This window comes from Silene latifolia, chromosome 4 (genome assembly GCF_048544455.1).
Source record: "Silene latifolia isolate original U9 population chromosome 4, ASM4854445v1, whole genome shotgun sequence".
Lineage (NCBI taxonomy): Eukaryota > Viridiplantae > Streptophyta > Magnoliopsida > Caryophyllales > Caryophyllaceae > Silene > Silene latifolia.
In genome coordinates, this window is record NC_133529.1 from 7,359,420 (window position 1) to 7,387,389 (window position 27,970).

The 27,970-nt window shown below is 38.4% G+C and overlaps 3 protein-coding genes across 5 annotated transcripts; 1 reads left to right on the plus strand and 2 right to left on the minus strand.

The window, feature by feature from the left end:
* Positions 1–486: 486 nt before the first annotated feature.
* Positions 487–12,191, minus strand: LOC141652766 (uncharacterized). 2 transcript variants are annotated; one of them, XM_074460365.1, is made up of 5 exons: positions 11,981–12,191; positions 10,277–11,355; positions 6,525–7,485; positions 4,161–6,354; positions 487–978 (listed from the first exon to the last, which is right to left on the minus strand). In XM_074460365.1, exons 2-5 carry the CDS (start codon positions 11,277–11,279, stop codon positions 952–954), a joined length of 4,185 nt encoding a protein of 1,394 aa, XP_074316466.1. In that variant the 5' UTR covers positions 11,280–11,355; positions 11,981–12,191; the 3' UTR covers positions 487–951. The 2 variants fall into 2 exon arrangements, with proteins under 2 accessions (XP_074316466.1, XP_074316465.1); XM_074460364.1 differs by lacking the exon at positions 487–978 and adding an exon at positions 2,592–2,959 and having other exon boundaries at positions 4,107–6,354; positions 11,981–12,154.
* A 1,125-nt stretch (positions 12,192–13,316) lies between these two features.
* LOC141652767 (cleavage stimulation factor subunit 50) lies at positions 13,317–21,403 on the minus strand. 2 transcript variants are annotated; one of them, XM_074460366.1, is made up of 15 exons: positions 21,380–21,403; positions 20,139–21,178; positions 19,391–19,474; positions 19,101–19,228; positions 18,861–18,933; positions 18,512–18,595; positions 18,334–18,420; positions 17,325–17,395; positions 17,054–17,105; positions 16,921–16,978; positions 15,785–15,885; positions 15,320–15,471; positions 14,398–14,506; positions 13,996–14,052; positions 13,317–13,909 (listed from the first exon to the last, which is right to left on the minus strand). In XM_074460366.1, the coding sequence occupies exons 2-15, from the start codon at positions 20,244–20,246 to the stop codon at positions 13,754–13,756; spliced, it is 1,320 nt and encodes a 439-aa protein (XP_074316467.1). In that variant the 5' UTR covers positions 20,247–21,178; positions 21,380–21,403; the 3' UTR covers positions 13,317–13,753. The 2 variants fall into 2 exon arrangements, with proteins under 2 accessions (XP_074316467.1, XP_074316468.1); XM_074460367.1 differs by lacking the exon at positions 21,380–21,403 and having other exon boundaries at positions 19,101–19,218; positions 20,139–20,610.
* A 2,603-nt stretch (positions 21,404–24,006) lies between these two features.
* On the plus strand, positions 24,007–27,939 carry LOC141652768 (protein COBRA-like). The gene is made up of 6 exons (XM_074460368.1): positions 24,007–24,404; positions 24,925–25,004; positions 25,355–25,811; positions 26,403–26,562; positions 26,657–26,940; positions 27,254–27,939. The coding sequence occupies exons 1-6, from the start codon at positions 24,320–24,322 to the stop codon at positions 27,544–27,546; spliced, it is 1,359 nt and encodes a 452-aa protein (XP_074316469.1). The 5' UTR covers positions 24,007–24,319; the 3' UTR covers positions 27,547–27,939.
* Positions 27,940–27,970: the final 31 nt, after the last annotated feature.

Genomic DNA, 27,970 nt, shown 5'->3' on the forward strand with positions numbered 1-27,970 from the left:
CTTTGAAATAAAGCCTCAACACAACCTAACACGGTGATAATACGCAGCAGTTACATAACAAAAACAAGCGACAATGTCATCGACTGAAGAAGAGCGTTAACATACTATGCAATTTTACTCTGTAACCCTACTTAACGGCAGCCTCACACCCTCACAGGCCAAAGCGACTTCTCCTGGGGAAAATCCTCGTCAACATGTGAATTTCCATGCGAAAATCCTTCGTCAACACGGCATCTTCTCCAGGACCCTTAGTCAACATGCGAAATTCGGTGCAAAACTCGTTTGGAATTCTGGATCACACCCATAAGGAGAAAGGCAGAGAGCCATCCAAGAATCAAATTCATCCTCCGAAATTTTCACAAGCAAAATTCAATTGGAACCTAGCAAGTCCCATGCATACAGCCAAGATGGAGAGGGGGACTACCCGAGAGGACATTTTGACCCGTATCAATAGTGCAGGCCGGTCAGAGATTCTCTATTCAGTCTGTTTGGAAGTACTTTAATAATATAACACGTCATCAATATTTAGAACGTCATGCTAATTGTACAACAAACTAAGTAGCAGTTCAAAGTAAAGGAGAAGAACACCAACCACGTCCTTAAATTTTTCATATGCATAATTAACTGCTTCCTCAACTCTTGCAAGGTCCATTTCTGAACAATCTCCTCCAGAGCTCTTCTCAAAGGTCTTAATACCCAACTCCCAATGACCATGAAATCAATCTCATGACATAGGAAAAGCAATTACTGAGGCTAGTCATCACCATGCAAACAAAATGCTCGTCAGTAAAAGCATTTTGCTGATAATATAATATAGGCGACATCATGGCCGAGATCAACATCTAAAAAACAAAATTTCACATTCATGTCCCTGAGAGTCCCTGAGAGATGATATCTGGGGTTGATGAGATTACCCTCGCGTCTCTCACATCTTAAAATGTGATATTGACATCAACTCTTATATTTACTAACATAACCCTGCAAAAATTCAAAGAGGAATCAAAGAATGATCTAAGAGTAAACAAACAAAAATCCAAGTCAATTGACAAAGGATGGAGGTAAGTTCATTATCTCAAGCAAGTTCAGAAACATCAGTCCAAGGAATTAAAATATCAAAACTTAAAAGAAAAATAAAAAGTAAAAACTGCTCATATAGTCACACGGTACAAGCAGTGTCAAAACAGTCTTGCCAAAACATCTCAAATTGTTTACGGAAAAAGAGAGAATCAAGACTAGCACTTGAGCTCTATTGGATGACAGCCAGAAAAAGTAGTATTAGCCACACTTGTATAGTTCAATGTATGTGAAATTCCATGTCATCTGACAGCAACTACTATATCCAAGTGACTACAATAACAGCCAAATTTATCCATAATGAGGGGTTGAAATTATACAACCTTCCTACTCTGTTGAAATAAGAAGAGGCTGTTTTAGAAGATAACGAAAATTGGATTATGAATTACATCCACCAACTGCTACTTTGCAATATAAGAAGTAACAAACGATTTCGCGAGTCATTTTGCTACATTCCATTCCTACTAAAAGCAAATAACAATAGCAAATCTCTTGACTCCGTTGTATATGGAAATAGGAAACTCATACAGCTTCTGTAAGGAATGAGAAACTCACCTTTAAGACTCCCCAGCATAAGGTTATAGTAAAGCCTAGGGAAATTCAATATCAAGGAGTTCAGAAAGTTTTAATCCAAAATGATAAGTTATGAAACTTTTATCACACTGCCCTTTAATATCACAGTTCTCACCCTTTACCATAAAGCATTACCAATTTCGCTTTACCACACCAAACGTCTTGACATGCATTCCACACGTTTTATTGTTACAAGTATCTATCATTTTAGGGGGCGTTTGTTTCGCGCATGGATATGGGTTTGGAAACGGGAATCATACATGGGTGGTATGGGGTATGGGGTATGGGGTATGGGGTTGGAACTTGATTCCTCATACATTGTGTTTGTTTCAATTATAAGTGGTATGGGGTTAGAACTAATTTAGAGTTAAAATTCTTTAAAATATAATATTTTAATTAATAATTTTTAATATTATAAAATCAGTTAATTAAAGATTTAATCATATAAATAGATAAAAGATTTCATTTACAATATATCATACTAAGATGGTTTGGCCATGTGAGAAGGAGATCTATGGACGCTTTTGATTAGTTAGCTAGTTAAAGGTTCCTAGGGGTAGAGGGAGACCAAAAAGGACATGTATTTCGATACAAAGACGATATGAGATTTCTCGGGCTTGATGAGGGAATGGTGACGGAGAGGGCACAATGGAGGGCAATGATACATCTGGATTTTTAGTATTTGATATATTTAATTAATGTTTTTATTTAATTTTTAAAATTTATTTGTTCTTTTCGGATTTATTACACCTTTGTACCAACAACTTTCTTATATATTAATACTTGGTTCACTTTTAAGGTATCCCGGACCCTTAAGTTTTACTTCGGTTTTCAAAATCGTTTTAATCTTTATTCTCGATTTAAATTCTAAGTTTTTATAAAAGAAATCCGGACTTCGATTTTAAAACCTATAAGTTTGGCTTTTGTATTATGTTTCACTCCCCTTTTGTTTTTCACTTTTTCTTTTTTCTTTTTTCGCATTTTTGAGGTGTGCGTTCACCCATGGACGGTTCTAAAGGATGATTCATGTCAGCCGACCCCAAATCATTTTAGGATTAAGGCTCTGATGTTGTTGTATACCCACGGGTCCCAATCTCATACGGTCATACCCCACCCCCCTCCTTAGGTAGAAAAACCCATACCTTGTGAGTTTGAGGTATGGGTATGAAACCTCCATTCTTGCCAAACAAACACTTGGTACGGGTTTGGCTCATTCCAAACCCATACCTCATCCCTTAGTTGGGTGAACCAAACACCCCCAGAACATTTAGGCAAATACTTCATGCAACTTATAAATTAGAGAAAATCACAACTCCCACCTTTTCTATACCACCTTTTCAAAACTCCTACCTTCTCTACCTTCTCTACCTTCTCTGAACTTTTGTTTTCCAAAACTCCCACCTTTTCGGAAAATATCTCCAAAATTCCCACCCAATGCCCATTTTTGACAAAATAAAAGTTATTTCTTCGTCCATATCGGTCATGAATGCTCTTTCCCTCCTACTAAAAGTTACTTTTTGACAAAAAATAAAGATTTCATGAATGATATTCCCTAAAACATAGCACTAGTTTTGGTAAAAATGGACTTTTGGTGTACTTTTGAGAAAATTATTAAAAAATATTAGAAAAGGTGGGAGTTATGAATTTTCTCAATAAATTATGCCATACAAACAAAAACCCCTGGATATGCATAAACTATATTTTGTATTTGTAAGATTAAAATAGGTCCAACCTATCTTTTTGGAGCAGATGAACGTAACACCCTGCGACATGATTGTGAATTTGTGATCAGAGTGTTAAGGAAACTGACAGAGAACAAATGTTCCCTGATAGAAATGCAGATGACGTGTTGGATGCTTCATAGAGTCGCATGAAAGCTTATTTCACATATAATCTAAACAAACCAAAATAGTTGTTCGTGAATGCAACATGGAGGGAAAGCTAACTACAATGGTAAAGAACAGGATCTCATCGTTTGATTCTATCCAGTCATAACTCATAAGCTTTTTTTGAAAAGGAATTAATCCATTCAATGAAAATTTTGGAGCTAAGTTTACAATCTCATTATTTGTATCCAAATTCCAAAGGTTAAATGGAAATTTCACGGGAGTTACAAAACATGAATGTTTGGCAATTGGACAAATATTTCCATTTGATGAGTACAGGTAAGAAATTCACGGATAAAGATATAAAAATGGGTTGCTAGTGCCTAGTTGTAATCAAATCTTCCATATTTTTTAAAAAGAAAGTGAGGCAAAAGGACTACTAAATGAAGACTTTAGTTTACTAGAGGCTTTAGTCACCAAATTTCTTGCTATGAATAGGGGACAGGAGGACACTAAACACAAATCATGACAACTATGAATAGTGGTAATGATGAAAACTGTTGCGAGAAGACTCGAGCTTAGTTTCGAACAAATTACCAGCTATTGTGCTAACAGACTCATGCAAATCATCACAACGCATTCAGCAAAACATTCCTCGACCAGCTTTACACCCAGAAAAAAACATACCTCCACTAGCTGTGTAAGTTTCCTCCTGGATGAGTCAATATAATGATCTATCTTTGCTTGCGACTTGGGTACGCGGTGATTTTTCATAGCACCAGACACCTTATCAACAGTTTTCTTAACAATTGTCTTAAAAACTTCTTTGCTCATATTACCCTGACGCCATTGTGGCTTAAGAACCTCCTTCACAAAATTAGCCACAGCAACCTTGAACAGTTTCATTGATCTAGAATCCTTGCTTGTCCCATTATTCCCTCCTGGCTTAATTTGATCAATCTCAATATCGCCTTCAGCAACAATAGCATCATCGTCGGTATCGCTAAGGCTTCCATTTTCAACAGCACCAACTTCAGCGTCAGCCGTCTCACCATATTCATCATTCTCAAGCGAAGTAGTGGCAACAACCTCTTTCTGCTTGTTTTCTGCCACATCTAACACCTTTAGATGACTACCGACCTTCAGCATCTCAGAATTATCACCCGCGTGGTCCTGCTTCTGAGAACGTTTTGAAGAAGGCTCTATGCTGTCAAACAGAGGATCATATTGGTCTCCACCTGATCTCGACATACCTCCCCCAGCTCTCATAGAGTTGGGTGAGGACAAAAACTGTCTGGATCCATAACCACTTGCTGCTTGTCCCTCACTCGGTACATTGCTCAAACTAAAAGAACCATCGTATTTCATACCAGAAGAAGACACCCTTTCTTGCGCAAAAGCAGAGCTGAATCTAGAACTCAGAGGCTGATCAAATGTTGAGGCATATGGATTGTAATGAGCTGAAATTCCCGGCCTACCACTATGTACATAGCGAGACGGCTGCTCCCTGACAAGAGGATCAGATGCATAACCGGACACAGGCTGAGACCCTCCAAGGTGTGAAGGTACATTGTCAGCAGTAGTTAGTGATGAACCAGATGCTGGAGGTCTCTGCTGCAAAAGTTGATTATTATTATCAGCTTGTCTAGAAGAATCCCCTGTAAACATATTGCTCCCAGGAAATGATTGCATAACATTTGGATCCCCTGGAAATAGACTGGACTGAGGGGGCACCCCAGGAGTGAAGGATCCCATAGATCCATGGCCTGCAAATGGAGTGCCAGAAGCACTACCAGAAGGCAAATGGTATGTTTGATACTGAAACCCACTGACCTGAGAATGTTCTGCCAACTCACCAGTTTGGGCCCTCAAAGACATCGGATTTGCGGAGTCAGTTCTCAACGGATTATTACCTTGCTGAAATTGCAAGGGAGGACCAGAAATAGATGAATCAATCACATATGATGGACGTGGTTGGGGAGGCGGCAAAATGCCCCATGCAGAATTGGTTGGATCAGGATAATGAGATTGTTGACTAGGCAAACGAGCGTGCTGCGAAGGAACAATGTCAACTGGAAATGTGACGGGAGGAGTGATTGCTTGAGAAAAATGAGGTAGCGGTGGATGGGAAATTTGATTAGGGAAATTTGCATTCGCTATTGTCGGTTTATTGGACGTAAAACCTTGGTAAGACTCTGTAGAAATTTTAGGAGAAACCAAAGATGTATCCGCAACAGAAGAGTCTATTTTACTGGAGGCGACAGTTGTCGGGTTCTCAACATCTTCTTGAGGTGCTTTAGCTGAAGAATGATGAATGGCTTCGCTCGTTGAAGGCATCCCAAAAGTTGGATATTCCCCACCAATACAAGGATGTGGCATATGTACTTCTGAGGTTCCTTCTACACGAGCAGGGTCCTCTCTTTTATCTTCACTATTTTGGAATTCATTAACTGAGTTATCAGCTTCTTCGCGCAATGCATTGGGTATACCATCAATAGTTGATTCCACTTTGAAATTTTCATCATTATTCTTTAACGTTAAATCATCATCATCATTATTAACCGAATGGTAAGGTTTTTTTCCACCCTTCATATCATTATGTTCTTTAGATACAGCTGGCGTAACCCTATCACCAAGCTCAGAATTTCTTGCACTGGCCACGTTTACTTGGTACTGTTTACCTTTATATCGTCTAGAGCTCTCACTCTTATCCACGTCAAGGTGCAGATATCGACATGATGCTCCACGATAGCACTTACCTTTAAGGTAGTCCATACACTCTTGCGTTTGTGGCTTACCTCGTCTCAGCATTTCACCAGCAAATTCACCCCCAGAACGGTAAGGAGATCTGCTTCTACTTCTGCGCCTCTTGGGTGACCAACTGGTTCATCAGCCACAAATAACAATTCTTATTTACTGAAGCAGCCACAACATAAATACAGGCAGGAAGATAAATGAAACAGCACAAAAAGAATAAAGGAATATATAAGACATACAATTGTCTGCCTACTAGCTGAGAAGACAACGGAGTATTCAAAACTAGACATGTACCTTCGAGAGCGACTTCTCCTGCCCTTCCTTCTACGTGGACTTCTCCAAGGACTTCTCCTTTTCCTATCCGATGGTGATCGACTACGGCTCCTACTTCGATCCCTCCTACCACGACGCCTTACCTGCCGAGTGCCATCAGACTCACTATCACTAGCACCTTCCTTAACAAGCCTGCCAAATTCATCCACTTTGTGTGCAGTTTTTTTATCCTTTATTTGAGTGTCATGGGAAGCATCATTGTCAAAACCACGGCTTCTCGTGACATGAAATCTGGTCTTCAGATCTGATGGATCATCTCCGTCATTTTTGTCTCTGATTCCATGTTTTCCTGAAGACCCAACTTTAGTCGATGTTTCCTGGGATTCACTTGGTACTACTAGTGTTTCTTGTTTTACTAACGAACTGTCCACACAAACTGCCAAAGTTTGACCAATCCCCGGTTCAGATGCCGCACCACTCTTATTGTCATCACTTAAAGTTGAGAGCCTCAATTTAGGTGGGGCCGGAACTGCCTGGGCCTCGCCTTGGTCATAAGGCAGCTCATCCTCGGAATTGTCATCTGAAGCATAGTTTGGAATAAGCCTGAATGGGCTATCAATGCTACCAAGTTGACTAGAAGAATCTTCAGGCTTCGTCTCAGCCACTTCTTCTGACTTGACAGGTAGTTGTAAATTCAGGGCTGAACTGTTATCTCCTGTATGTAGAGGCATAGTTTCTTGCTTTTGCATTTCAAACACTTCTCCAGTTGAAGCCGGTTCAGACTTCAGATCTTCACCAGACTTCAAATCTTGTTTTTGCATTTCCATTACTTCTCCAGTCAAAGCAGATTCGGACTTCAAATCTTCACAAGACAAATCTTGTTCTTGCATTTCCAACACTTCTCCGGTTGAAGCCGGTTCAAACTTCATATCTTCACCCGACTCATAGATGTCAGGCTCTTTATCAGTTTGGGTTATATCATCTAAAGCCACAAGCCATACAGTTAGAAGACAAACAGAACTAAAATTAATGAAAAGAATCATAGGAACAGGAGCAGATTAATAAGAGAAGAATTGGACAGACAGTAAATAAAGAAAAACTTAAAGATGTGAGAATTAGCACCACGTGCAAGAAATGTCTCAAGATAACAGGATGGAAAGAAATTGACCTTGCAAGAGAGGAAAAGTAAAGGGTAAAGGGATCAGCAAAAGTAGGGCATAAGTAAGAATAGGCAACAAGATGCAGAAGACCTCCAAGCCATCAAAGGCTTTCTTCTTTTACAGGTAATTAATACTTCTAGACTTTGAAAAGACAAAACAACCTGCGATGAATACCAGCATTTCAACCTAAGCATATTGGAAGTATATGGATGGGAATCCTAGGAAATAAGAGCACTTTCAAGGAAGCCTTCCAAGGACCTTTTTCTAAATCTCCAATACAGAAATTTTCTCTCTCCAAGAACTCGGAAAAAGAAATTGCACGAACTAGTTTGCGAACCGAGGACAAAGATGTGATTACTTAATAAACCCAAAGAATATTTGAAAATAAACAAGGTTTAACATAACATGTGTCTTATAAAATAAAGCACTAGCCCACTACTAACTACCTTTCCTCACAGATAAGAGAAGGTAACCACTGGTCATAGTAGTAAGGAAAGAACTTACTGATTAAAATGGAGCACCAAAATACTAAAACCTCCTAGATAAGGCGGTAATCAAACTGGACATGCACTAAAAATAACCCACCAATACTGAAAAGCTTTGAATTAAAACAGTTCTACCACCACGAGAAATTTGCAGGAAGCATTACTTTAAAAAATCATGTAGTTAACTTCCAACAGCACGTCTCATTAAAAAAAACCAGAATGCAGAACTTCAGTCTTGGCTGCTTCCTTAACTAATGCTACCCGAGCTTACACTCAAACAGAGAACCTCATATAGGTTACGCAAATTGTTAGCTGTTTCACGAAGCAAAAATAAGTGAATTCCTGTCTGTTTACTCCACTATAAAATAACTCAAATTGGGAGAGAGGGTCTTGTTTTCCATTTTCCTTATAAAAAAACACAACACAATACTACAAAAATCAGACTTCTGCAAAGCTTGCCTTTCTACGTGGCTTTGTCTCTGAATACCTGAAAAACTTAGAGTGGACCTAATTCTTGAAACCCAAAGAGTAACACACTAACACATTTGTTTTGTCAAAAAAGACATTACAAGAAACAAAACTAACACATAAAGCCTCAATTTTGTTTTAACTTGAAATGACACCCCCATTAAGATGCTCTCAAAATTTATTTCCAGTTTATATGAAGCAACACAAACTAGGCTTAAAAAACTGAGAGGCGCCATACAAAAAGTTAAAATCAGATTACTTGACCTTAAGAAGGCAATGAACATGATCATCACGCAGGAACACCAAGGGCAACATAACAACAAGAACTGCATTAAATAAAGCCCAGGAAGGCAAATTCAATGATCATAATCATTTACTCCTTCCTATCCAATCAATTCTTCCCACTTTCCTTTTTTGGACTATCCAATCCAATCTGCTCATTTATCCGCATTACAACCTTATATTTACAAAAAAATGGCATCAATTATACTCTCTCCCATCCACACCAAAGGTAAAACTTACCGTATTTGGTCCAACCAAACCAAACTACCCATTCCTTTTTGGGTTAAAATTTTTACCAAAGACTCCTCATTCACCATCCTTATTTACACCCTAAGTCATTATATTTTTGCTTTGTTTGCAAGTGGACCTTCTTAGTTGACACAATTACCCTTACTTTTTCCACTTCTCCTTAAAACTTGTCCCCAAGCCCATGTTACCTTTGCTGTGGATGGGAGGGAGTAATATTTTTACTCACACAATAGAGCATTCCAATCAGAGGATTAACATTTTCTGAACCATTAACAATCAATTAATTAACTCAATTTTAATTCTGAACCCAGCCACCCACCCAGCCCGTTTCTCTCCTCACAGTATGCATCACCTTCAGCTCCAGTCCACCACCCACCTTTAGCCACCAGTCCACCACCCACAATATCTCGAACCACCACAGACCACCATCGCGTACAACTTTAAACCACAACAATTCACAAGGACTAACACCACCTTCCATCACCAAGCAGCCACGTACCATCGCCAATTACCCACCTCGCACTACCTTGCCCTCACCTTGGCATTGAACCTCGGTGCACCTACCATTCCCTTCCATTTTTTTCTTGATTGCAATTTTCGGACAAGAATGAATTTTGTAGATCTACAAAAGTACGGACTGAATCTTGTGGAAGTATGGTCATCATTAATATTATCGGTGCAAGAGTGAACTCTATTTTCGAACCAGATGGCAAATATTGGTGGCGGAGCCACGGCGACGGTGGACAAACTCGGGTTGCAGGAAAGGGAACTATGTGGGTAAGGTTAGAGATAAGGCTGGTATGTTAAGTAAAATAAACCCACTAAGTATAAGGCTATTTGGGACATTTTAAAGTACCTTAATGACTTTTTTTTAAACTTGTGCCCAAGCCTAGAGTAGAATGGATTGGATAAGAGGGAGTAGTTCAAAAGCTGAGTATTGCTTGCAAATTTCAGGATTCTAAAGAGTAGTTTCGTATTATCATTTGCCACTGTAGTCTAATGGAATGTAGTTCTATATATATTCTAAACTAGTAGACAAAGTACAAACTGATAGAAACATGTTCTACATAATATACAGAAACGGCATATATTTAAAACCGATGAAACACAGCTCAGAGTTCTAACTAACCTTCCATATCTACATCTGAATCAGCAGGTGAATGGACTGTTGCCACATTGGCAGGGGAATTGAGTGCTACTGAAGCCTCGCCATCAGCATGACTTTGCGACAGATTCTTCTGCTCTTGACTATTGTCCAAATCATTTAGAAGACCATATTTCTTTTTCATCCACAAATAATATTCTCGAGCACATGAAGCCTCGCTTCCTGGGTCACCACCTACAAGAAAGCTAAATTTTGGATTTCCTAATTCATTCTGACGTGCCATTTCTTCAAATTGAGACCCATTCTTGGCAATAAATTGACATAAAACTTCAATATTCCGAAGAACTGTCTCATCTGTTGGCTTAGGCGGAGGAGGAGAGAGTTCCAATGGAACACTCCCCTCACCATTATCAGTTTTGACCTTAACAGTTGACGCTGGCTCAAGCATTTGATTCTGGCCAGACAATTCCTCGCCAGCATGGGAAGATGACGGTGGATTTGGGACAATCGGCAAGGAAGAAGCTGGAGGTGGTGGCGGATAAGTAAAGAAACCAGTAGGTTCTTGAGGCCGTGGTGGTGGTGGTGGTGGTGGTGGAAGCGACATATGATGGATGCTCGGCGGAGTAGTTGAGCGTGGCCCCACTACTCCATACCCAGCAGGATGCTGTAAAGGAGGAGGGGGAACTCTTGGAGTACCGATAGACGGTGGAGGAGGTGGTGGAGCACCATGATAGGGATGTCGAGGAGGAGGGCCGCCATGTACAAGGGGCTGCTGTAGAAAAGACTGGCTTCCATTTGGTGGTCCTTGTGGTGGCATGGCAAAAGGACCATGTGGGTAGCCTGGCCCACGTGGCGGACCTCCATGAGGCAGTCCACCCTGTTGGATTATAGGGTGCATCTGAATAGGTTGCCCTGGCTGAAACGGAGGTGGTGGTGGATGACCAGCGGGCGGTTGTTGATAAGGAGGCATTGGTCTTTGAAGACCCTGTCCAAACTGTGGAGCATAGTTTCCTCCTCGACCATACATACTGATATTCTTTATCTTAAGATCAGGGGCGCCCGAGAAAAACCAACAGTATTCAGCTCAGGATGGAGATAAGCATCTGCAATAGAAAATCTCAACCACCTGGTCTTCACATAATACAACATAACCCAAAAACAAAACACATTACAGGGAACTGAGTACATGCAAGCTCTTGTTATCAATAACCACTGGTAGTGGCATAACGACGGGACTAGCAGGGGCTGAGCAATGGAAAATTTGATACTCCTAGTTACGATTTTCGAATTTTTTTTCAAGGTTTCTCTATCACATTACTAGTTCAATTCCATTCAACCCCCTAATATTTTTTAGCATGTTTTAGCGCTAACTTCAAATCCAGGCTCCGTCAATGATGGCAAAATAGCTTTCGACTGCTCATTGTTTGCAGTAGGTAAGTTGCTATAGAACATATCATCTAAAATCCCTAAAATTGATATATTTGCATCTATAATAACAAATAATCAACCAAAAAAGCTTCGAAATCAAAAACAAATCAATCTAGGGATGATATAATCACAAATATACAGGCAAAATAACTCGGAAACATATAAACAAAAATCAACCTAAAAACTGAATGATTGTTATCAATTATCTAATTAATATAGTTAATTAAAATAATTGTAAATTCAAAGTTAATTAAGCTCAAATAAATCCAGGAAAAGAACAGAGGAAAGAGCGAAGCGTACCGCATGGTAGAGTAGATAAGAGAGGAATCGAAAACAGGAGGAAATTTGGGGAAATTTGGGGATTTGAAGGAGGGTAATTAAATTAGGGTTTCAAAGAAAGGGGGAAAACGAGGTAAGGGTAGTATAGAGTTGAATAATGGTGATGCAGGGGAAACCAAAGAGAAAATCTTATTCTTTAATTTTAGGTCCCTTAATTTTAATTTATGTGATTAGCAAATTAGGGCATAATAATAATTAATTACTAGTCTTTTTTCTCAATTATTTACTTACAATTTCTTAAAATACTATTCACAAACAATATATGAATATTATGTTAAAAGAAATTTGAGACGAAAAAAGTATTATTAAAAATTAAATTGAAAAAATTGCAGGATCGAAGTATTTTGGAAATTGAAAATTAAATTAATTGAAACGTTTTTACCATATCTTCAAGCATGGAGGTGATGCCACATCTCTTGTGGGTCTCCCAACTTTGTAAATTTTAAAACTCTTTTTTTTTAATATAATAAAACGCAATTTTCATAAAATTAGATGTAATTTTTTGCAATTATTAATTTCAAAAGATGTTTATTCCTACTTAAAACTGATTTTTAACTTATATGAAAATTTATTTTAATATTAGTCTATTAAGTTAACAATTTAACAATATCAACTCATTGAAATGTCGTAGGAAGAACATTTGTAGTTTTATAGTCCCTTTATTTCAATCATTTGTTTACCTTAAAACACTTTTCGCAAAGATTATAAAAATCAACAAATGACGAAGACAAATGGAGTAACAGCTTCTGTATAGCTCAATCTATAAGCTATCATATTACAGTTTCTAGGAACATAATAAAAGGAAATACAGTGGAAATTGTGGACCAAATTAAAGATGTGTTCAATAATAATCTGGGTTCCATGGTGGAGTCGATTTTGTACAACATTAAATAATAAAAGCAATCCTCCAGTTAAGTAAGCAACATAGTCTGTTTCTAACAGTAGGTGAATTATACATCTGATGTATTACCACCAATTCAATAGTTTCTGAGCATTTTAATAAAAATTTTGAGTTTTGTTTTAAAAATTATGAGTTTTACTATAAAATTTCTGAGTTTATTCACTTAAACATTAAACTCTAAAAAATTACAATAAAACTCAAAAACATTACATATAAATTTAGTAAAATTTGAGTTTTGAAGGAAAAAAATTAAAATCTAACTTATAAATTTTAATAAGTTCAAAAAGAATATACATATGCTCAAAAACAAATAAAGTTTGAGGTAATAAGCTCAAAAAATTTACATATATGCTCAAAAACAAAAAGGTTGGAGGTAGTACCTCCGATGTATGTTCCTTTTTCTCTGTTTCCAATGCTCATACATTATGTTGTTTGTTTCTAAAACGCGGCACAGTACACTCATATTTGCTAACCAGTTTACTAATCCTCGAAGAAGCAAGAACAGGGACTTGTTACAAGAAAGTTTATAGATATAAGACCCTGATTTGTAGGTTAATGACATATGAAATACAAAATACAATCTATTTCTAGCTGATACGGACTTGGGTCTTGGACATATTCAACCAGGGTTAAAGTTCAAGTCGATGTTTAGGTGTTGAGTGTCGACTGTTGAACGTCAAATGTCAGGAGTTAACCACGGTACACAAGGTGATTGATGAGTCGAAGTAATTCAGCATGAACCAGGCTCACCCCAAAGAGTAATATTGCCTCGACAAAACTCAAAACTGGCTGACCTAACCGAAGCACATATCTGGCATGTGCTGGCTTCACAGCTAGATAGCTTCCTTCCAGAATCGGATAGATCGGTCAGTCCCACAAGAAAGGAATGTTGCCTCGATAGGCGAGTGTTCTATCCACCGAGGTGGTCCAGTGTGATTTGAGCGAAGTCTTGTAACCTCCAGTGCAGTTAAGGCGTCCCACACAACAATCTGTTTAACAGAAAGCCGAGTTTTATTTACACGAAACAATAAGTGTAGCAAATGGCGTGGTTAATGGACTTAAGAAGAGAACTAACCTCATTTCTTGGTTCATCTATGGATAATATGAATTCTTCGGTGTCACTGAAAACAGCCTGCAATGATAGACTTGTTTACATTCACCAAACTGTGGTATGGAACTTTTAAAACATACCCTCTCCGTCCCGGTCAATTGTTGTCTTTTGGTTTTGGCACAAAGACCAAAGAAAGAGGAGGGGGCGAATTACTAAATGACAAGTGGAACAAACTGAGTGTGAACGATCAAATTGCTCATCAAATTCATTCTTAAAATGGAATAGGACAACAAATGATCGGAACAGAGGGAGTATAAACGGAAAAGATGCCAACGCCAAAGTATGATGCAGTTGTCAAATAGCTTAGCAGTGTAATATACAAAGAAATCCTCGGAAAACTACATAGAAGCCAAGCCGTGGATCTACCTGACACCGTAAGTGTGTGTGCGTGGCTCCAACATACTGCTTCACCAGTCTTCCAGTGCCAACCTCCCATAATTTCACTGTGGAATCCTTGCCACAGGACAGAACAAACCTGGTGCATTCAAATGAGCTCACGGAATCAGAGAATTGTCAGCTCAGTACCTTTACGAAGAAGCAGCTACAAAAGTTACAATACGACTTTAATTTGTTTGCTCGAGTTATATGACTTATAATGGGCGAGTGTAATCTACCCAAAGTCAAGGTTGTAATTCAATATGAATACATTCCATCCGATACACACGATATGCTCTTTAATAGTGTCTGATCAGGTAGTCTTTTGTAAACCTTTTTTAGTTATGAATCTATTAATAGAAGTTCTTTAGTTTTCATCAAGGTAGGTTTTTGTGAGTTGAAAATCAAATCACAATCTCAAGGATCAAAAATCGTCAACAACAACAACATCAGAGCCTTAATCCCAAAATGATTTGGGGTCGGCTGACATGAATCATCATTTAGAACCGTCCATGGGTGAACGCACACGTCAAAAATGCGAAAAAAGAAAAAAGAAAAAGTCAAAAACAAATGGGGAGTGAAACATAATACGAAAGCCAAGTAAACTTATAGGTTTTAAAATCGAAGTCCGGATTTCTTTTATACAAACTTAAAATTTAAATCGAGAATAAAGATTAAAACGATTTTGAAAACCGAAGTAAAACTTAAGGGTTCGGAATACCTTAAGGGTCCGGAATACCTTGCAAACCGTCATATAATTAAAAAAAAAAAACGAGGGTGTAGATCTTAAGCAAGCGAAGTGATATAACACAATCAAACCATTTCGCGATTCACTGAGGATGGAGGCGAATCCGGTAAACGAAGCCCAAACCAAGGTAATGGTATAGCAAAACAGAAAATACAGACATTGTACCTGTGATCCTTTGTGAACATTCCACTAGTTGCCTCAGCTCCATGGGCGCCAACTATGGGACGTACACACTTGGCACTGACCCCATCCCATAATCTAATAGCCCCATCTTTGGACGCTGTGACATACATACCACCAGTAGAGGAATACCTGATCTACAGAAAGACATAAGGTGGATAATATGTTTGATGACCATATGGCAACAAAAAAATATTTCGAGATATAATGTCAGTTAAACATTTTGTAAATCTCCGCCTGAGACTTATCCCGGGATTGGTCGTATAGGCCAGATCTCGGTAATCACACTATAATATATAAATCCAGCCGATACCACCTCAAGGTGCGGTTGCGGGACCCTTCAAAATTTCGTTTGCGATTCAGCAGCCCCATTTTAATAACATGGTTTCAGGCATCAAAGGGCTAAACTCTAAAGTTCTACAAATGGCAATCAAAAATAAATTAACTTACTTGATTTATGGCCGCATTGGCAGCAATATCATCAGTATTAGCTGACAAATAACATTTGAAAGTGTTGATATCGTACAAATGAGGAATTGGGTGGTCGGTCCCTGCAATAAGTCAATTCAAGCTACTAATCAATCACGTATGGAGGAACAGATAAGCCAAAAATATCAGGAAACGTATCTTCTCTTAAACCATCAATGCCATATTTGAAGAGAAAACGCACACCGAAAATATATTAGGATTAAGGTGTAAAGCCCTGTATCAACTTGTCTATTATTAAAGCATGAAAGCCTACAGGTCCTTCTGTTATTTTACCAAGCACAATAATTTCCGAGATGGAGATTCATCTATAAATGCTTTGTTCATGCAAGTTTATACATAACCTAGCCGCCTTCACCGGCATCCCCAACCACACAAAAAAAAACAGCACAATCCGAACGGCCAAACACCACCAAGAGGGCCCATACCTCCCCCAATTGCCAAATACCACCATGGTATCCACCAATAACCTAACACCAACCGGAACCACTTCCAAACACTAAACACCACACTAGGAATCCCCAAAATGTTGAACACTACATCCGAAAAACCAACAGAGCCTCCAAACATCGAACACATTCCCACAACTGAGAAGAGAGAAAATGCTCATATCTAGGGTGATGAGACAACGACCAAATTGTTAATAACATGATAAATTTTGATAGTCGGAGGGACAACAGTGGTTTGTGCTGACATTGTGACATGTGAAGGATTGGAGGCTCTGCGCACTTGTAAGAGGAGGGGAGAGAGAGGCTGGCGCAGGATGAGAGAGTATTATTGTAAAAGTAGGATTGGTCATTTCGTAAACCAAAAAATTTTCCATATAAAGATGAGAAGTTTAACGTGAGATGTCCAGAAAAGGGATATCATATTATCATGTACTCCGTTGTTTAAACTGAGATGAAGGGAGAACAACTGAACTTCAACTGAGCTTTGAATCACAAGAAAATATACAAGCGAAATATTAATTAAGAAGTGATACTGCAACAAGACAAGAAGGAATGCAACTTCTTCACACTGACAGAATTACGCAGAACCTTAAGAACACAACATAAATAGATTTACGACATAAATAAAGAACACTGATATAAAGAGCTTACCTGCCAAAAGATAATCACCAGATGGGTGAAATGATACAGAACGTACGTTGTGGGTATCCTGAAATTTTAATTTTAACTTTTTAGAATCTGATATTAGTTTGAGTCAACAACCAGACAAAGGCACAAGTGAAACCTGAATAACTCTGAAAGCTCTTTTGGCTGTTGCTTTTGAGAAATCAAAAAACCTGAAATTGTAAAATAAAAGAATGCCAAAAAAACAAAAGGACAACTCATCAGATTACTGTAGTGCAAAAGGACAGAAGTCCACAGAACTAGGTCCAGGGTGGGAAAGGAGGTAAGATCTCATGAAGTGACACAAGAAGAAATCTCCATTGTCTCACTTCCTCGTGAAAGAAAATAAGAGAGTAAAGTTGGAAAGCACATGAACTCAATTAGCTTCTTACTTTATTGTATGATCTTTAGCTCCGGAAATTACGATAGGATTTTGTGGATGAAAATCGAGATCATTTACTGGCTGCAATGCAAAATTAGTGAGTAATGAACCTGCCATGTCTTGTAGTTTCGTGGACAAGACACAAAGCAGTTAATATAAATACCAATTCAATACCAAAATTCAAAACATGAAGAACCCAAAGACAAGTAATAACTGCAGACAAATCACAGCTAGTAAACTCACTCAGTTATTCTTAGTTAGTGTTGGCAACTTTGCATATATTCTGTAATCTATGATCTCATTTTATCCTGGATAAATCATTACCTCCTATGTTTCGGTCATTTGTTTACTTTGCTTTCGGTACAAAGACCAAGGAGAGCGGAGGGGGCCTTTTTTAGCTATTGTTATTGGATGAGAAGTGGATCACGGTGCAAGTAGATAATCAGATTACCCAATTGAAGCATTCCCAAAATGGAAAGGCAAACAAATGACTGAGACATCCAAAAATGAAATACGTAACAAATGACTGGCACAAAGGGAGTAATTCATTGTGAACACTGAACAGCAATACGAAAATTTCAAAGTAATCAGGCAGCAAGTCTATATGGTGCAGCATTAAAGCTACATTTGCATCGTCAAAGAAACGAGTTACTGCGTTAGAACCAACTATGTAGGAAGATCATCAAGTCCTCAAGACTGCTCAGACCCATTTGTAAGGATAACACGATGAAGGTTAATGGGGGTTTAGACTTTGGATAAAGCAAAAAGTGATTTTTGTATTGCGTGAGGGATAATGAACAACGGCTATTCTGATCAGAATATTTTTATGGCGGGGGTTTTGAAATAAACTTTTACCACGATATTCTTCATCTATCAAAACAAAGTAATATAACAGTTTCGTACAATAAATAAGAAGTATAAGCCTGTCATCTCAGCAATACTGATCAGCATATCTTAACGATGCGGGTTTCAAAGTATGTACCGGTACGAATTATCAAAAGAACAAAAAAAAACATTACCTGCATATGATCATAGAATGTCCGTATGACGGGACGAACAGGACCATCCTTTGTCTCTGGAAGCATCATTTGCTTTATTTTTGCAACCTGTTATTTAAATATTAAAGTAACATCTCAGCAGAACGTTATCATGAGAAACCAATTCAACCAAAAAGCACATACACCAAGGTCCTAATACCTCAAAGAGCTTAATGGATGTGTCTGCACTTCCTGTTGCAACATATCTTCCATCAGGACTGAACCTTGCACATCGTGCAACATTCTGAAATGTTATTCAAGCAGTCAATACTACAATCTAAACACTTTCACTTTCCAGCTATGTTACTCTGACTCCTCATGTTACTTGGGTAAACAGTTGGATATTACATTCTAGGCCAAAGCATGAAATTTTACATAAAAAAGCTGGGTCGGACTCTTAGACATACGTCTTGTCGTATACTTCTAAGCAAGTTCGAGTAACATAGCTTCCCAGTGTTATTTCCGCCACCACCACACCAAAAATACAAACTAGTGAGGCCTAAACTCACCTTGTGCTCTGATATATGCCGTGATTCATGGTCCGGGAAGCTCTTTGATGGACCTTTTACATCTGTCTGGACACTAATTCACACACACATGCTAGAAGCTTCAATTTTTATATCATCGTAAATCCAATATAGAAAAACTAAAAGCAAATAAAGCTAAGGTTCAATGATTTATTAATTCAATTCACATATTGTTTAATAGTTAATACGTTTTCTTCAAATGTGTATATTGCAATGACTTGCCTGAAATCAATGGCGGAAGTCCGAGGAACTGGGATTGAACCATAAGATGCTGGCACAGCAGAACCGGAATCAAACATTATAGATGCAGATACCCCTTTTATGGGTTCACCTTTCTCCACTGCAATACCCTATAAGCATATAAGACTAAATCTAGAAGAGAAAACTATCAGACAAACATAATGAACATTATGTCCCGAAGAGTCCTGCATTATTACTAACTTATGATCCTATATTGTTTAAAGAAAATTCTTATACTCATTCCTAATTACCAAAGTAAGTGAGAAGCAAACCTTAGCGACAAGATCAAGAAGTCGATTTGGAGGAACTTCGACGTCCATTGGGGTCATGGTAGCCGAAGCTACAGCAATTGCGGCCTATATTGGACACACAAACAATGATAAATATAAGCAATTACGACCACACTAAAAGATTTCCAGTCATAAAAAAACACCAATATCTCTATAACACTATCTAACAACTAAAATGCCAACACTAACAATGCAAGTCAAATTTACTCAAAGCAGCATTTTGCTCACAAACAAATATTTCTTCATTTTACAGAAATCAACAACTGTCGATTGCTGCACCTGGTACCAACAGCAGCATTGCAGCTATATAATACTCGCATTATTTTAGTGTAGAGGAACCACAAGGTGAATTTGATGCTGACCGAATTTGAACCGAGGTCATGAGTACCACCCCTCGTGACATATGCAGCATTACAGCTATATAATGCTAATATATTACTCCCTCCGTTTCGCTCCAATTCACATATTTGGTCAAATGTAGTGAAATGAGTACAAAAAACATAATCTTTATTGCATACAAATTCAAAACCCAATATTTCTTACACAATAAAATTTACCAAATTTAATCAGATACATCACTAATTCACTAAACAAGAATCATGGAAATCTTTATATCACAACAAATAAATAAAAATATCACAACCCTTTTCAATTAAACATAAAACAAGTAAGAATTCAATCAAAAGCAATCAAATTTCAATGATTATGCTTAAATGTTACAGTATTATACCTGAGTGAGGTTATTATCACGAAGATGGGCAACTATAAATGAATTAACATCACGAAAAAGTCTGCCTTCATGAAGTATTTGCTCGAAATTTCCCTCCATACCCATCATCTACTATATAGAGATAGTTCAACCTGGATTATGAATCCCTAAATTAAATTAATGCAAAAGAACCCACCTTTTTAATTTTGATTTTTTAGAAACCCAAGATGAATTTGTACATGATTATATGATGATTTAGTAAATCGGCAAGTTTTTCAAAGGGGAATTGGTGTTATTACTAACACAGTAACACACTGCAGTCTACAACACACTAGGACCTCTGCGTGAGTGTAGTTTGTTGCGCTAGAGGTAGAGCTGTACATCGGTGCGGGCTGGCGGCCGCGAAACTCCAGCCATAAAGACACAGCTAAGACTCGCGGTTCCTCCTTGGGTCGGGCTAGTGCTCACATTTTATTTAGCCCGAGTCCAACCTGGTCTCAACATGAAAATAAAAAAAATAAAAAATAAAGGAGGTTTAGTTAGGCTCGGTTCGGCCTGGCCCGACTGGGCTGTGGCAGGAAGAAGCTGGCACGACATTGGCCTATCCAAGCCTTGTCTCGAGTTGGGGTCGTGTCTGGGCTGCAACCTTCCCGCCTGACCGATTGAACTACCCTAGCTATAGATGGTCATTGCCAGGTCGATCTCGGGGAATTGGACCCGAACATAGCACTGAGCGGGAGTAGTGTCGAGCCGCATCGAAATAGGCAGAAAAACTTGGCCCAATCACGACTCACTTAGTGTTATGGATGGCATGGGTTGGGCCCATATAATCATATTTTGACTAGGTTATCTTACCTAGTCCGGGTTGAGGGGAGAGCAACACTAACCCGAACCGAAGCCTAAAGGCGGGTTGTGTCGTGCTCGGTTGTGTGCCAGACGGGCCATAAAAAATGGCCAATGTGACGGGTTGGGCTGAATTTGGCTGAGCCGCCACATTTGCAACCTTTGCTTGTCGACTTAATTTTTTTTTTTTTTAAGGAATAATAAAGGAAGAACAATAGCTTAATAGAATATTTTTTTGGTGTTGTGGGAGATCCCCACCGACAAAGCGGGGCAATCTCCTTCGCAGATCAAGGCAATTTAATGGGTTGACCCCTCCCAAGTTTGACTTTTTCATTCGCAAGAGTCAGGAATCGAACCCCTGACCACTTGTTTAAGAGATGAGAGCCCTTACCACTCACACCAGCCAACTTTGGTATAGCTTAATAGAATATCATGTGACACTTAATGACATATTGACATGTACAATCAAACATCAATATAATACTCCCTCCATTCAACTCCACAAGGCCCTTTTCTTTTTTCACGTTTGCCAACGCATGTTTTACGCGGTAAATATAGTTAGCTACGTATTTGCAAAAATTATAAAAGTTAGATATTTTTAATGTACTCTTAAAGACGAATCAAACAAGATCCCACATGAATATATTTTCACTTACGTATTGAGAGAAAATTGATAGTAAATGGTCACTTGTGAATAGTGTGTAAAATAAAAAATGGCCTTGTGGAGTTGAATGGAGGGAGTAGAAACCAATGAAAAATAATTCCCATTGCACTAGTTCCAAAGATCGATGATAGATAATTTTATACTCCATCCATTCAAATAACTCATACATTTCAAATGGGAGAGTAGTCATTAAAGAGCTGGTATATATTCATCACTTATATTAGTTTTTTACCTAGAATAAGTTGTTAGCTATATGGCTATATTCAACTCAATTATATTATATAAACCCTAGTGCATACATTTGTTGAATACTTCCTAAGATTAAAAATAAAGTAATCAAGTGAAATTTGCACGGATTTAACGCTAATAATGATCAAGGTGATAAATTACTTGAATCTCATAATACTAACTGATGGGGCATATTCTGCACCCGCTGACCAGTCAACATATTGAGCAAGGTCAAAGACATCCACAGCAAGTCAACGGCTTAGGCAGCCTAACCGACGAGGCCTGTCGGCCTGTCAGATGGGTCCCGGCCGGGCAACCACCAATGGGCACACATCCGCGAACTCATATCCAAGACCCCTCGGCGGTGAGCCAACAGGGCCCGTCGGCCTGCCATGGGTCCTTCGGCCGAGGGTAGATCAGTCTTTCCACCTGCTAGCCACTTGGCCACTACATGACAAAAGGTGAAAGCCAATAAATACTCCTCTACTCTCATTGAGTAAAGGATCCACAATTTAACCTAAGAATCACTATTCATCTGGTAATATCTTCCTTATCTCTCTACAATACGTACTTTGCCAAGTAATAACAACTTACCTCTCTAAGTTACTGACTTGAGCGTCGGAGTGAGTTCGCTCGGTCCAAAGCCGAGCCCTCAGTTTGTTCATTGTTTCAGGAGACCGCAAGGAGGATTCAACTAAAGACGTCATTCTACAAGCACGGGTGGTAACATATAACTGCTCTGGAATTACGCCCGGAACACTAACATAAAATTACCTAAACTAAATCAAAATCGAAATATTTCGAAAAAATCATTAATCCTTCCTAATGAAAAATACTCCGTATTTCATATATGATCATCACAAATTCAGATGAAATCCGTCATAAACCTGTAACGTGAGACAAATGAACAAGTGAGAAAAGTTTGTGAAAGATCACAAACTTGTGACTGTCACACTAGAGTTGGTAGGGCTCGGCACGGCCAGGCACGGAAGTCGGCATGAGCACGGCGGCAGAATCGAGGTGGCACGAGCACGGCCCGTTCGTGCTAGCACCGGGCTCCGACGTCAGAATTTCGATTTCATCGTGCCCATGCACGACACGCACCAGGCACGGCGGGCCTGGCACGGCACGACCCGATGGTGGCACAGTGGCAGATGGAATTATAGTCGTTGGCCTTGGCTCGTTGCTCTGTTTTGGTACTTTTGTACCGTTGCTCTGCTGATGGCTGATGCTCTGGCAAGTTTCAACGGCTAATTTTTTTTTTTTTTTTTTTTTTATTCTTTATTATTATAATTACAAACTCTATAAATACAACCTTAATTCAATTCATTTCTTCACAATTCAATCCATCTCTTATTCTACTTATCTTTATTCTTATATACTTCTTATAATTTTACAAAATAACTTATAAATATATAAAAATCTTATATAAAACAATTAGTAATATAAAATAATTAGTTATATAAAGTAATTAGTTAATCGGGTTTGTTGCATCGGAAGTTCAAGCAAGGGTGGCCCGCGGCTGGGTTTGTCAATTACGGGCCAAGCATGGCACGGTGGGCCGAATAAGCGTGCCTGGGCCGGGCCATTTTTGGGGGTGGCACGGTGGGCTGATAAGCGGGCCGGCCTAGCATGGCCCACTACCATCTCTATGTCACACCCAAGAAAGGGTGTATGATCATACCCTACATCATAAAAAATGCAAAGGATAATTAATTTCTCAACCGACAAACTTAACCTAATTATGCGTTCCAAAGATTAATTTTGCACATAAAAAATCACTATAATAGTAGTGGTTGTTAGTTTGTTACTACCAACAACACAGTGTTCTACAAAAGATATTGACAAGGCTATCAACATGTGCATTTCTCACATTAACTTTTTTGATTAAAAAAATCAAAGACATTTCTCACACACAATCCTCTCCACCGACGCACTGTCGGCTCCTATAACATTGCTGTCTTACATTTCACTGCTGTTTTTCGGCTCCGTGTTAAAACCGTCCTAACTTAAAACGACTCGTTTAATCAATTCAAATACAGATATAACTAAAAAGAAAAAAGAGGGTCATGAGAAGTTTTAATTTAAGACGATTTTAAATAAAATCTACCCCTCGTTTTTTTACTGGGTCATTGCTGCTTTAAATTCCTGTTGTTTTCCATACAGCTAAGCCAAACTGGTGATTAAAAATGCTCACAAAGACAAAAATCATGTCATCTTATGTGAATTATTTATCTAAATAATTGCAGATTTAGATCTCTTTAACAACTAAACTAAACAATTACAGTGAACTTTCCTGGTTCTTCTGCTTGATTTTTTTTTTTTTATAATCTAGCAAATAAAAGGCTGTTGTATTCATAAATTCATATGCTTTGCTTCTCCTCTTCAACCCCACTTCATTTCCCTCTCTCTCTATCTCTCTCTATCATCATTTTTAGATCTTGAAGTGAAGAGAAAAACAGTAAAAATGGAGTCTTTCTCCATTTACAGACTTGCCAAGTTCACTGTTTTCATTGCATTCCTGCTTTCCTGCACTTTTTTCACTTCTTCAGGTAACTTACTAACTACCCACTTCATCCTTCTTCTGTTTTTTACAGAAAATTTGCAGCTTTTTGTGTATTGATTTTGTATGTTTTTAGACATTTTAGGGAAATATTATGTCAAATCAGCATTATGTTAGTTCAATCAAGTTAATTTTAGCTTATGGGTATTTCCAAAATTTGATCTTTTTTGGAATCTGCCTTTTTTTAGTGAATTCTGATTAATTGAACTGTTATTGATCCAAATTCTGCTATAAATTTACCAGTTATGGGTTTGTTGCTAAATTTGTTAATATTGATAAATACTCCCACTGTCCCGATCATTTGTTTACCTTTTATATTCGTTGTAAGCGGTATTTCAATATGTCTGATGAAGAGATTTGTGAATATTGGTTATCTCTTTTATTATTGTTATGATCTGCTGACTGAATTGTCCAATAATTAATGTGTATACTGAATTTTCTGCTTTAGATATACTTAGAGAGTTAGATCTAGTGATAATCATTGCTGTGTTTGCTTAATTCTTATTCAGAAGCTTACGACGCACTCGATCCGAATGGAAACATTACTATCAAATGGGATATTGTACAATGGACTGGAGATGGATATGTTGTAAGTACTGCTACACCAATCTCTTGTCACTGTCTGAATTTTCGTTAACTTTCGGTTAATACTTAAGAATCAACATTTTTTTCTTCTGAAATTTATGTTAATCAATGATTATGACTGGTGTGTCTTTGTTAATCAATCACTGTCATTTGATGACTTTGTTGGAATTTGGTTGCCATGTTCTAATCTTGGAAATTCTGTGCAAGCATGTGTCTATAAAAGGAATTACCGTAATTAGGTTATGGATATAAATGTCTTTAATGGACATGTATACGGGATCTTAAGAAAACTCGTTTCTTTGGCTCATTATGTCCGCGTGCTGAACTCATTTTTGCATTTTATGTTGTGGGCAGGCTACTGTGACAATGTTCAACTTTCAGCAGTACCGTCATATTCAAGCCCCCGGGTGGACTCTAGGTTGGACTTGGGCGAAAAAGGAAGTAATATGGACTATGGTAGGAAGCCAAACCACGGAGCAAGGAGATTGTTCGAAATTTAAAGCAAACCTTCCTCATTGCTGTAAGAAGACTCCAACAGTGGTTGATTTGTTACCTGGAACTCCGTACAACCAGCAATTTACAAATTGCTGTCGTGGAGGGGTGTTGAACTCATGGGCTCAGGATCCGTCCACTGCTGTTAGTGCTTTTCAAGTTAGTGTAGGTCAAGCAGGAACAACTAATAAAACAGTCAAGGTGCCGAGGAACTTCACGTTGCTATCACCGGGACCTGGCTACACTTGTGGGCCTGCAAAGGTTGGAAAGCCAACCCAGTTTGTGACATCTGATAAGCGGAGGACCACTCAAGCTTTGAGTAAGTATCCTGTCTAGAAATTCCGGACATCTGAGTTTGTTAGTTCTTCGGCATGACATATAGGTTATCATTCAAAAAACAAATGTTTGAACAACAACAATTATCCTAGCGCCTCATTGGCTCCCTCCGGTAGCAGGGTAGGGGATGGGCTGCGAGGGGGAGGTAAGAGTGTCTAATGCACGCAGCCTTACCACTGTACTAATATAAGGAGTGTGTATGCATAATCCTTCATGAAAAGTGTGTCATACAATGCAATTATGCACTGGTAGTTCACAACACAAGAAGTATGCAGAGTTCACTGACTGTTCGGCCCATTGACGTTGTTTGGACGTGGACTGTAAATTATTGTTCCAGTCATTCCACTAATAATGAGCTGCGTGAATGGTTGACCTGTTTCTGTAGGATATTTGTTAGACGTGGTTTCTGTCTAGTCAACTACTACGTATAATTTTCAGATGTAGGTTATCTGATTAATATAGTACTTTCTTGCAAGAATACTTTCTAGTGGTAAAAAGGTCGCTTACTTAACGTTTAACTTTCTGAGGCTGTAACGCTCTCAATCTCACAGAATTGTTATTTTCCTTTTCGCAGTGACTTGGAATGTTACTTGCACATACTCTCAGTTCTTGGCTAAAAAGACTCCTACGTGTTGTGTTTCGCTCTCCTCATTTTACAATGAAACAATCGTACCTTGCCCGACTTGTGCATGTGGATGTCAGAACAACATAACCCAACCAGGAAGCTGTGTCGAGTAAGTAACTTCAGAGCTTATTTTATTATGCTTTTTACAAATACTTTTATCACGCTAACATAGAGCTTGAATATATGATGGTTTTGGTTTGCAGGAGAGACAATCCGTATTTAGCATCAGCTGTTTCAGCAGGCACATCTAAAACTGGATTCAATGCACCTCTAGTTCAGTGTAGCAGTCACATGTGTCCTGTCCGAATTCATTGGCATGTGAAGGTCAATTACAAGGATTATTGGCGAGTTAAGGTCACGATTACAAACTTCAACTACAGAATGAACTACTCTAACTGGAATCTGGTTGTGCAACATCCCAACTTCGATAACCTCACCCAAGTTTTCAGCTTCAATTACAAAGGATTGACTCCTTATGATGGCTTAAGTAAGTACTCCGTATTTATCTAAAATTTGAAGGAAAAATTTCGCTTTGCTGCCCTAAGGTTCGAGGTTTCACAAATCAAACTTTGGTGAATTAAGCTTTCAGCAGTTATTCGCTTCGCTGATATCAAGCATAATAAAACCAAAGCTAGCTTAATCCTTAGATCACTAAAGTGAGATTGTGTTCAAAAAATTGGAAAACCTCGCGCCCAAAAACGGGAATATCATAAAAAGATTCCAATTTATTGTAGGTATTTTTCACCCGCCCCTGATTTTATTTCCGGATTCTAAAGAGGGGTTATGTAATTGTTTTGCAGATGATACTGGCATGCTATGGGGAGAAAAGTTTTACAATGATCTGCTCATGCAAGCTGGGCCTTTAGGAAATGCACAGTCGGAGTTACTATTTCAGAAGGAAAAGACATCATTTACTTTCGAGAAAGGATGGGCTTTTCCACGACGAGTATACTTCAACGGAGATAACTGTGTGATGCCTCCCCCAGATGCTTATCCATGGCTGCCAAATGCTAGTACAAAACGTGTGTCGTCCCTACTTCAGCTAGCTGTAGCTGTAATGGCATCCCTTGCTTTCTTGCTGGCACTTGCGTAATGAGCGTAATGAAGTGATGTCTCCCCTTAAACCTCTCTTCATCAACCTGGTGCAGTAACTACTGCTGATAATTGAAGCAATATAGCCTGGCTCAGGTGCGCCGCACATTACCACTGGAATGAGTGTATTTCTTGACCGTCTAAGATGTTGAACATCGAAAGATGACACCATTTTGTTTAGGGATAGTTTTCTATACAACTTACAATATTTTTTTTGTATTCTTGTTTAGATAGTTTATGGAATTCCTGTTTTAGTGTTGTAATTTATAATCCGTAATAACTATCTGGCCTTGAAAATGAAAATGGATACATAATTATTTCTTCCTGTATTTGAAAGCATTGGATCTTGGTTTAAGAATTCCGACCTGTTATAATATTTGCAACTCATCTTCGATATCTGTGTTTCTATTTCCCGCTGATCCAAA